Source organism: Triticum urartu, chromosome 1A (assembly GCF_056163025.1).
Source record: "Triticum urartu cultivar PI428250 chromosome 1A, HENAU_Tu73, whole genome shotgun sequence".
NCBI lineage: Eukaryota > Viridiplantae > Streptophyta > Magnoliopsida > Poales > Poaceae > Triticum > Triticum urartu.
The window spans coordinates 340,960,581-340,972,455 of record NC_141873.1 but is presented as its reverse complement, the minus strand read 5'-3'; the positions used below and the strand labels follow the sequence as shown (position 1 = coordinate 340,972,455).

General features: G+C 45.6%; 1 protein-coding gene across 1 annotated transcript; it reads right to left on the bottom strand.

Annotated features, from left to right (window-relative positions):
* Positions 1-7,754: 7,754 nt before the first annotated feature.
* LOC125510271 (kihadalactone A synthase LFS) lies at positions 7,755-11,672 on the bottom strand. Its single transcript, XM_048675409.1, has 11 exons — positions 11,503-11,672; positions 11,230-11,425; positions 10,644-10,724; positions 10,431-10,482; positions 10,152-10,273; positions 9,106-9,206; positions 8,829-8,887; positions 8,680-8,736; positions 8,442-8,487; positions 8,151-8,230; positions 7,755-7,982 (listed from the first exon to the last, which is right to left on the bottom strand). The coding sequence occupies exons 1-11, from the start codon at positions 11,581-11,583 to the stop codon at positions 7,922-7,924; spliced, it is 936 nt and encodes a 311-aa protein (XP_048531366.1). The 5' UTR covers positions 11,584-11,672; the 3' UTR covers positions 7,755-7,921.
* Positions 11,673-11,875: the final 203 nt, after the last annotated feature.

The following is an 11,875-nucleotide window of genomic DNA, read 5'->3' as shown; positions in this document are numbered from 1 at the left end:
ACTGAGCACTATGTCAATAGGTTAGTCCCAAAAAATGATATAAAGTTGCTATAATGATTGTAGAACATCCAAGAATGATAATATAACAGCATGGAACAATCAAAAATTATAGATACGTTGGAGACGTATCAATGAGTACTCACGGTTGCTTTTCTACCTCTTTTCCCCCCTATACCCGATTGCTGCGATTAGATGTTGGATCCCAAGAGTCAGATGCCATAGCCAACGATTACTACTACCCCGACGGTGCCTACTACTACGTGGAGACCACCGACGACTAGGACTAGTTAGGAGGCTCGCAGGCAAGATGCCTTGCCTTTTATCTACATTGATGTTTGTGCTAGCCTTCTTAAGGCGGACTTATTTACTTATGTCTGTACTCAGATATTGTTATTTCCACTGACTCGTTTGTATTCGAGCTTATGTATTCGAGCCCTCGAGGCCCCTGGCTTGTAATATAAAACTTGTATGGCTTTAATTTGTGTTTAGAGTTGTGTTGTGATATCTTCTCGTGAGTCTCTAATCTTGATCGTGCGCATTTGCATGTATGATTAGTGCACGATTGAATCGGGGGCATCACAATGCCCGACATGGCCTCCTCGACCTCCAAAGTTGTTTGGGACAGCCTCTCGTTCCAGCAGAAACATGAGATTATCGCCATTGCTGCCGGTTTGTAGGCCGACAGGCACACAAAGACCGGTGCTACGGACGTCCCGATGGAGGACATGGCCAATGACGAGCCGGCACCTCCCTGCTCACCGTTCCATGCCAGCATCACCATAGGGGAGGCTCGTGCTCACTACACCAAAATGGTGTTGGCGGAGTGGAAGCCTTGTTTTGGTGGGCGTAGGTCGACCAAGCATACAACCTCCGACTCTTCGATGAGCACCGGCATGTGAAGGAGAAACTCACCGCCGACACGGTGATCGCGTCGGACGTGGACATGACCGAGCAGGACACGTTGGTTGACTCCTAACGCACCGCGCGACATCCGCCGCGAGCACTGGCAGTACCGCTAGTGTCAGGCGGAGTTAGAAGCCGCGTGCATGGAGTTCGACGAGGCGGCGGGTGAGGTGTTTGGCAAGAGTGAGGACAAAGACGAGGTCGTCAGCTCGGTCGCGGCCCGCCGCCATGACCACAAAGCCGCCACATCCGCAGGCGCCGTCGTTAGCAAGGAAGAGTAGTGCATAGAAGGTCACTGATGCTTGAATCCCATGAAGGCCACTACAATTCCCCTCCAGTTGAATAGGCGACCTCAAGGTCGTCGGCCGATTAGCCGCTTGGCGGCGACATAGAGGTTAGTTCCCGGCGCTCATGGCAGTGGAGGAGGCGGAGGTTTAATTTTCGGGGCTCATGGCCGGCCGGAAATGGGGAACGGGCGACTTCGCTCATTTTAGGCTAGGTTTAGAGTTTGTCTAATTAAAATATGTCTAAATGTAATAAATTTGCTCCGGTTTAAATGAAAAGGCATCCTATTTTATGTAAAAATTATCCAAGTATGAATGAATATCGTCCGTTGTGTTCAAATATGCATCAAATTTGTTCATTTTCATTAAAATTCTTCCAAAATGTAACCGGCATATGCGGACAACTTTGGATGGCCGCCTCCTACATCCATGTCTGCAGACTGCTTCCCTCTGTCCGCGGACAAATGTGATGTCCAGTTTGAGGGTCAGCGTTGGAGATGCCCTTAGATCACTTGATTGGAGAATTGGATGCACAACATCACCATCCGGCTTCAAGTACTCACGAACTTGAAAATTTAGGTTGTTAAATAAAGACAAAAATTCAATAAAATAGGTTCATGCCCTTATCTCGTCATAAGTACTCACTAACTAAGTTGAAAGTCCAACTTATGACGAGATAAGGGCATAAGTGTCATGCCATTCTCATTTGTGTGAAAGTTGTATAGGATGGAGGCAGTATCGAAGATCATTTTGTCTCTTTACCCTTGTTTTGCAACACCTTAACATATACTCCATCCATTCCATATTAGAGCACATGTTATTCTTTTCCAGAAATTCAATAAAATAGGGCATCAAGCCAATTCTAGATGATTCATTATCATTTTCTCTTATCTTTCTAAGAAGTACTCTATAAGTTAAGCTTTGAAATGAACTATCTTAGTCTTAGCCATCCAATTGATCTAATTACTCAATTAGTTATGTTCAGTTTCTAAAAATCATGTGTTAACTGCACATTCATATATACTAAAAACACTAGATTGCTTACCATCTATAACTCCGTTTTCACAATTCCCACACAATGTATTTCTGTACAACAATATCGTATCGGTCATTTGTCTTTTAATATTAGACAAAATTGTGCTAAGTTTGTGTGTTTCCAACAAAAAAATCTGCAAGGGAGTTCAAAATCTGGTGACATGTATATTATATTTTGGTAGATGTTAAGATAAAAAAATGTGATGACTTGTCTATGTTTGCTAGTAAAGAAAAAATATTACTTTGATCCTTGCGTTTACTATACTTATCAAGTATCATTCACTTTTTATATGGTGGTTAAACAAGTCAGCCATGCCAATTTAATCTTATATATTTCAGATATGGAGAAAATATGATAGGGTGTTTTACTTGGTTGTTGTTTGAAGGGGAGCCTTGGCGCAATGGTAAAGCTGCTGCCTTGTGACCATGAGGTCACGGGTTCTAAGTCCTGAAAACAGCCTCTTGCAGAAATATAAGGAAATGTTGCATACAATAGATCCAAAGTGGTGTTTGCTAAATACACCGATGGTTCATCCCATCTAAGGGGGGTGACCTAAGAAATCATGCTCATTAGCAATTTACCGACAAGCACTTTTTGGCACATTACACACTACCAAAATCATGCTTATTAATTTGCTAGTGGACACAGTTATATCTACTATCAAGAGACCAAACTTTTCAGCGGGTTTGTGTTGTGCCACAATTTTGCTTTGTGTTACGACAATGGACAACCAAAAGTGATGAAATACAATGGACAACCAAAAGTGATGAAATAAGCTTGCTTTGTACTACGACTACTACTGAGTGAACACAACATTTTCATGAGCTTAATCCGAACATTTATTTTGCCTACTTACTAGCTCTGTGTATGGTGTCAACTAATATTTTGCATACTAGACTAGCTTCCAATGTTGGAGGCTTGGAATTGCGAAAAACAACAAAATCAAGCGGATAAAAAAACAGGTTCAAGCTCAAAACTCTGCATCCTAGATGTACATAGCCAAAAAATAGTACAACCATCATACATCCAAAAAAGATACTCTCTCATATATGACAAAATCACCAATAGAATGATGTAGGAAAATTTAAGGAACAAGGTATACTTGGTATACCATGACTTGTAGGCTAGGCGCTACCCATGTTGGGTAAACAGGTCTACCATGACTGTTTGGAGTTGAGCGTGCACACCTATCACCAATTAATGGTCCTTCGGGCAGTAAATACTACGTCAAGTATGAAGCCATTGTGTACATAGGATATAACGAACACATGAAAATTTATTTTCCTTTTATCAAATTAAATTATTTTTGCACAACCATAGCGACCAATTTATAACAGCGGCCAACCATACCAGTAACGCTCCAAGAAGGGTATAAATTAGATGCCACCTGAATAATACGTTATACGGCTAAAAAAAGGTTCAAATATATATGCTTAATAGACATATTGTGGTTGACAAAAAAACATTTTGAACAACCCTATCAATTCCTTTTATGAGATTATCCTTATTAATATGACATCCAACGCATATACGAAAAGAAGATTCGCTTTTGATGGTATTTAAAGTTTGCAAAGTTGGCTATTTTGAATAGAACATCACACTGATGAGCGTCGCATACAGCTGTTGGGCAGACAATTGGACGTTATGCTAGTTCCATTTAAAAGAGTGTTCATTGTCAACTAACTGTATATATTATATAATTTACAATATAAACTACACAATTATATGGTGTAAGACGAACTAACCATATCTTATATGGTTAGGTTTCTTGTGGTGGAACCATCCGATCCGGGTTCAAGTCCTAAATTTCATGTGTGCTTGTATATTTTCTGGATTTATTTCTAACTTTCCGGCATTATTCTTTCAGTGGTATGACGTGCCCGTCAACTATGAGGTGTTTGTGACGACTTCGTTAATCTCAAGACATGCCGACTCAATTTTCCGAATGCGCTCATAGTGGTAGGGTGTGCGTGCAGCATTGTAAGACCATGAACTACTTACTTAATCAAATCATAGTCAACAAATCAATCAAAATGTCAACTATTTCTTTTTATGCGAAGATAAGGAAGTCAGCTGAATTCATTTTGAAATATAGTTTTTTCTAAGGGTACATGGGCCACGTAGCCAGCCAGCAAGGATGCTCTTAATCCTTGAAACATATGGAGTAACATATAAGTTTATGCTCTTCCTCTTTCTTTCTTTTTCCGAGAGGAAGTAGTGCTAGTGGTAAGGTGTCCACCTCTTGTATGAGGTCAGGTAGCGTCAAAGTGGTTCCAGATGGGAGAAAATCTAGCGATTGATTTGACAATGCTCAACGCTAAGTTGGGGCTCGGGAATTGGCTATCCCACGCCGCCAAGCGCCAGCTCGCCGACGGCCGCCGCCGGAGCGGGCGAGCCAGAGAGGAAGGGCGGGCTTCCATGCCACCGCAACCAGCCGGACAAGCAGCTGGGGAGGATCTCGCGCAACACGCATCCGCTGCATCCGCCGAGCGCACAGCGCCAAGGGGCAGCAAGCCGCTGGAGATGCAGCCCGCTTGCCGGAGAGAGGAGGACGGGCTGCCACCCTGTCGCATCCAGCGTCGGAAAAGCTGCCCGAACAACCGCGAGAAGGATGGATTCGAGGGAGGAGTGCGAGCCCCCAGTTCCAGGAGCAGGCCTTCGCTGCCGCCGCCACCCCGTCGCACCCAACAGTCCACAAATGCCGCACTTGTGGCCCGAGTCAAGCTGACTTCAGAGTCCCCGCTCCCGTGTCGCTCTCAGGGGCGACACCGGGGCGCCCCCAACCCTATCCACCAGCACCCGCCTCCACCCCCTCCCCACGCCGCCGCTGCCGGCGAAGTCGCCGGCGGCGGCGAAGGCCTGCTCCTGGAACTGGGGGCTCGCACTCCTCCCTCGAATCCATCTTTCTCGCGGTTGTTCGGGCAGCTTTTCCGACGCTGGATGCGACGAGGTGGCAGCCCGTCCTCCTCTCTCCGGCAAGCGGGCTGCATCTCCGGCGGCTTGCTGCCCCTTGGCGCTGTGCGCTCGGCGGATGCAGCGGATGCGTGTTGCGCGAGATCCTCCCCAGCTGCTTGTCCGGCTGGTTGCGGTGGCATGGAAGCCCTCCCTTCCTCTCTGGCTCGCCCGCTCCGACGGCGGCCGTCGGCGAGCTGGCGCTTGGCGGCGTGGGATAGCCAATTCCCGAGCCCCAACTTCTCCCTTGATATCCAAATGGTTCCTGCGCACACCCACAAGATGCGCTCCGGGATGGTGGTGATGCGGCAAGGGGATGGCCGTCTGGCGGGGCTGTGTGCCCAGATCCGTGTGCTGCATCGACTCGGGTGGTGGTACGGCCGCTGGTCTGACCTTCTTCCGGTCTGGCTGGGCGCGCCGTGGTGCACAGCGGTGTTGGCCTGACGCTCGTCGGGCGGCGTGGTTGGGAATCCCAGTCCGGTGCTGACCAGATCTGGCGACTTCGGCCTCGGCGAGTTTTGTGGCGCGGCGGTTACTCCGTCCAGTGGCGTGGTGGCGGCTCGCTGCTGGCTGCACGGCAGTGGGTGGCTGGGAGGTGGAGTTCTGGCCATGTGCGGCGTCGGGGCTGCCATGGCCCAATGCTTCATGGTGATGCAGGTTCGCGGCCTACCTCAAATAATTTGTTCATAGGGTGTGTGTATGTTCAACTTGGCGAAAGCCATGCTCTGCTCAGAGCCAACGACGGTGACGCCCGTGGGCGCCACTAACCTTCTTGAAGGCGTCGTTGAAATGTTGATCTCGCCACCTTTTGCTCAACTTCGGAGGAAACTCTGCTTCTAGGTCCGCCTGGAACCGATGATGGCGGCGCAAGCGTGCGTCACCCCCCTTCTTGAAGGCATCATCGAGAAGTTGGCCAGGTTATTTTGTTTGGTAGGTGGGGATGTCGGTGGTGGTGGTGCGACTAGCTCGGGGTCGACGGTGGTGTGTGTTGGGGTCTGGCAACAACACCGATCCGTGTTGTGGAGCTGCCATCTCTACCCTTTGTGTGTCTTTGGTGGTGTTCTGTTGGGGGGCGGCGGTGGTGCCTTTGTGTCGTCCCTGTTGCTGTGTAGGCTCAAGACCCCCCCCCCCCATGGTTACCGTTGTGTTGTGGCGAGCTTCGTGCTCTTGGGATTGTCTCGGTTCATCTTTGCTCAATGACGACGCAAGAAGCCTCCTCAACTTGCTAATCGTTCTGAATTCCATTGGCGGAGCTCCGAGTCAAGGTTCGTGCTTGGCACTCGTTGATTGTGGCGCTCCTGTGTTGCGCCGTGGGTTCGGTATGCACGCCGGTGCGGTGTGTTAGGTTGCTCGCAAAGTCTTGGTATTGTGATCCTTCGACGACACCCTACATCTACTTGTGTCTCTCGTGGTGATGGTCCTTTTCGCCTACTAGCTAGGTCCTGCCTTATCTTGGGCATCATGTTCTTCTCATCCTTTTGTAATCTTGTTACTTGTACGGTTTTCGGCCCGGTTTCCCTTATAAACGGGGTCAACTTGTTCAGGTTTTCGATCCGGTTTCCCTTATAAACTGGATCACTCTCTTGGCATAATGGCCACTTTGAGTAATATATTCAGGTGGAGGAACTCCTCCCCCGGTGATTTCTCAAAAAAAAAAAAACCATTTGACTTCTTAGGGTCTGAAAGGCCAGGCAGAAATGACCTACCTTAGATCAACAACAAGATAATACACAAAATCTCTTGCTCCATGTAAGCCAGCTTCGGAGATGAGTTACATGGATTGCTTGGACGTAAGAAAATCACTAGCACCCGAACACCCTCAAATGTCAACTTCTTTCCAGCTCTCCTCTGCAGTCTCAGAAAGTGGTACAGCTCTTCTCGTACTGAAGCTGACCTGTGCGTGTGTTTCATCTCCATGCAGCGCCATTAATTTGTTGCTTGTAAAGCAGCAAATGTTCATGTTCATGTAGTACTTTTTTTCCAAAAAGAAGGCTTCTGCATCTTAGTGATGCTGTTGTTGTAGTACTTACTTGTCAACATAAAACTGTGAGCACGGAATTCCTCGACACCGGCTGACATTGGCTTGTTTGTTGGGCCGAGACTTGGATAGCAACATACACTTTTAACTTGACCATTCAGAACTAGTCTTGAGTCTTGGTCCAAATTTCACAGTTTCACCTGGTATCATGGTATGGGTGGCTAATCAACTGGCGCCACTCAACCCGCGGGCTCAAGCTTTCGCGACTTCGGCTCTGACCTTTCTCTGGCTTTGATCGAGTCATGCAGGTCAGTTTCTGGACGAATCTGAGTGTTTCAGACAGAGTATGTCAATTACGAGTGACACCCGTCGTCGTCTCGGGCTCGCGCACCTGAGCCTTTTAGGTTCAAACTGCTTGTTGAGTCTAGACTAGACCGCCGGTGCATGTCAACTTCTAGATGGGTATATTGGCCGTGTTCGTCGATCAGGTAAACGAAGATGTTCGTATGAACAAAGAGATACTACTTGTGACATCTCGTCGTCAAGAGAGAGATGGATGGACATGGAAACCACTTACCTCAATAGAGTAACAAGCTAAACGGAGAAGAGGAGGATACGCACCGTTTATTTATTTCTGTGCGACCATATTATGACGATACAGATTTAGTCAGACATGCACTAGAACCGTTACAACTGTACTGAAATACAACTACCTTTACGGTCATAGTACACATTGCTATTTTACAGGAAATACAACTCTGTCTTCAGTTATTTGTATGTGGCACTTAATCGTTCTTTCAAATAGTCACCCGCCGTGATAGGTGGAAACCTGAAAAGGCACTTCAAGAATTGTGACAATCAATCTTTAACATATACTCCCTACAAAAACGTCTCATATTTTGGTACAGAGGTACTCCCTCCGTCTTATAATATAAGACTTATATTATGAGACGAAGGGAGTAGTAACCACTAAAATCTTCGGGTAAAAGAAGAGGACCTTGGAGGATATGCGTCGCAGCAACAGCTTTCCAAGCACTGCACCACTAGATCGGGTCTTGGGTCCAGAAAGTAAGCCGCCTGATGCATATGAAGACGTGTGTAAAAGATAAAACATGCTTTAACATTAAATCATAAATCTATGAGCTGCGATGCTACTTCTATGTTACTGGTGGTGGTTTTCCCATGAAAGAAGAGCCACACCTGACTTCTTCAAGAGATATGTTATAAACAATGATAGTAACTGAAAACCCTTTATGAAAAATCTGAATTAAGTAGTTAGGATACTCACAGAATATCGCTCTCTGCCAACTGCAACAACCCGATGAAGTGTAGATCTGCAAGTTACAGAAAAAGGTGCAAACGATCAAAGTTTTTTTTTCGTACACAAGGTTTCTGCAGAGATAAATTGGACCAGAAGTGCACAAGACATCATAATCCAGAAGAACCTTCTGAGCATTTCAGAATTTCTGGCACAACTGCTACTGCAGACATGATGGATTCCACACAACATGTTAAAAATGTAGTACCTGAAAACACAATTTGTCCACCTTTCTAGCAAATCGCCAATGTTAACAATAAGGGTCCTACAAGTTCACAAGATTTGTTAGGATCATTTGTCATACCTGCAACATATTGTCTAAAAGCATGCAACATATGTCTAGTGCAACATATTTACCCATCAACATGACGAACATCTTCCCAGAGCTGGGGATGCCTATCCTTCTCCCTGCATATCTGCACCCACAACAGTGCAAGTATCCAGCATATAAAATTATAAATGCAAAAGCAATGATGTCATGATTTCTACTTTTCTAAAACAAGATTTATTGTTTGTTGAAGTGGCAAAACGTAGCCTCCTGCTCAACCAAAAAATTTGAACATACATTTTGTACATGAGTGATTAGCTGCACAAGAGAACAAAAATGAAGTTGAAGAATTAACTGAAAGAGTACCTGCAAGCCAGGAGTGCCATCTGTTGCTAGAAGAGTTATCATTCCATAATCTGAATGAGCTGATGCACCATAATTTCCATTATCAGACTCGTTTACTTCACCTACAGTAAACTTTTTATTATTTTCCATTCTGTTTTCTCTACAAAAATAACATTTAGAAAGGAAAAAGAAAAGGAATACCCCTTCCGTTCACAAATATAAGATGTTTTAAAAAAAATCTGAATCGGATGTATATAACACACGGTGTGTTCGTTCACTCATTTCAGTCCGTATGTAGTGCATATTGAAATATCCAAAACATCTTATATTTGTGATCAGAGGGAGTACTATGTAAGGAAATACTTATCAGGCCTGTTTACTTCACCTACAGTAAACTTGGAATTCTTTTCCATTCTTTTTTCGCTACAATCCCCTTCAGCCGGGTTTCAAAATTCAAATTGCTATGCTAAATCTTGCAGCGCCACTGCCCATGTTGGAACTGCTGCCCTTGTAGAGAACTTGTGTTGTTGGTCAACTACAGGTGATCGCTTTTGGGCGTGGCAGATTTTTTACAGGTATGCATACTTCATTTTTTAGATTCTGTAGTATTATCAGACTTCGTCCTGATTAGCAGTGCAGCTTTAAGCAGCATAATGTATAGGACCTGCTGCTAAAAGAACATAGCTAGAGGTTGCAAGTATGCTTTCTACACTAAATCTGTTGAAGTATCAATGATGCAAGGGATTTTAGTTATTAGGTAGTAATATGAGGGATGTGGATGTGGCATGGACAATTGACTGGAGGCGAGAATGTAGTGACTGAAGGCGTGGCACGGAGTGCATAGCCAAATTAGCCTATGTTTGAACAGTATGACTTTGATCCATGGCAAAGCACTGATATTAAGCTAGTGTGTGAAAGAAGCCACCCAAGCAACCATCATCAACCATGAAAATGAATAGGAACAAACAAAAGGCAACATAAAGCATGTATCTACCTCTCCACGGGATATAATTAGAATAGAACTTCTGATTCTTTCAAATGACACAAAGGAAAGACAATGATGTAACCTGGGTAGTGCAATAGCCGAATAACTTCTGAAGAGCAGTCGACTGCACCAATCTTCTGAAAGAATTCAGCTTCTAGGTCCAGACTCAGAGCAATTAGAGAGAGTATCCTTTTGCCAGCAGCCCTGGTTGGTAATCAGAATTCAGAAACAAAATTGACTATTCCTGTTTTAGAAAGCTCAATAAAAAGAACATACAAATGCTACACTGGAAGTCTGAAGCAATGCTCTTGGTAATATAATTGATCGATTTCATCTTGCTGAGACATGGAAAAAAACTCACAGTGCAGCTTCATGGTACAGCTTCATTGTATCCTTCCAAGATGGAAAGCGCTCTGCAGTTAAATTAATCAGAACGTTTCATTTTGTATGTTGAGAAAAAGCAAGGCAAAAAAGGAGAAGACTCAAATAACACGATTGATGTCTATATATACTTATAAGGATGACATTTAACAAACTTATCAGTTCTTAAGAGATGGCAAAGCAGATTAAGCACCTTTAGGAGGCCATTGGTTAGGATCATTCGGCATATCTACATCCCTGACCGCCCCAATGTAGAAACTCTCCTTGAGGTCTCCTGCTCAATATCACAAAATTCACAATCAGGGATCACAATATATCACTAGAAACAGCAGAAATGCCGAAGGTCAAGTCTAGAAGACGCGGTGGTTGCTTCAAGCTATAGGATGTGAGGAACTGAGGATAATATCAATGGGTTCTTCAACCCCTATTCTGCTCTGCTGCATTTGTAACTAACTAACTCTCTCCCCACCAGGCCACCACAACATCTGAGCAGACAAAGTAACTGAAGCACGATGACAAATACTTCTAGGCTTCTAGCTATCCTGGCTTCAAAAGAATCATGTGAGTATTCTATTGTCTGCAGACAAAGTAATGACGTTCAGCTAGTTGTTCAATTTTAAATGTCACAAGTCGTAAACAATGTTGCTCGAAGAGAACAGCTTCCCATCTCAGTAAACAATACTATTGGTAACCTGGCACGTATCCTGAGCCATAATTTATACGTACTACTTGAATTTAACACAGAGATCGATTCAGGTAGATCAGGAACTGGATTTAACCCTGGAATTCGGACGACTCGTCCAGCTTCTCGGCGTAGGGCGGGGTGTAGCCCCGGTGGCTGCTGTTCCTCTGCAGCAGCATCTTCTCCTCCAGCGGCAGCTCGAAGAACCTCTTGCTCTCGGCGAACAACGCCTCCAGCAGGCCGTCCTGGATCCCGTGGTTGGTGACGTAGAAGAACCCGCTCTCCACGCATGCCTGTAAAACCAAACCAAATCGCACATGGCGTGACGCTTCTTGGTGGTTCCACGAATCAGAGAAATCATGCGAGCAACCTTCCGGACGGCGTCCACGGCGGATTTGAGGTCGGGGGATGCGAGGTCAACCACGGGGAGGTCCAGGCTACCGCCGGCCATCGCCTGCTGCTCTGCTTCTGCTGACGCCTGCGTCTGACTATGTCTGAATCTCGGTCAGTCTATCTTTATGGATGGGCTTCGGCGGAAGGCTTGGCTGGGCTAGAGCAGACCTGGACACATGGCCCCGCCCGGACCGGATGTAAAAGGGCCTGGCATAGCAACCGCAAAAGAAAAAAAAGGGCCTGGCATAGCACGGCCCTTGCCGCAGGACGCGCCAATGTCTCGCTTATAGCAAGACCCGCTCGCGTCAGGCGCCTACATAAATAGACCGGCCCAGTGCGCAGGAGCCACA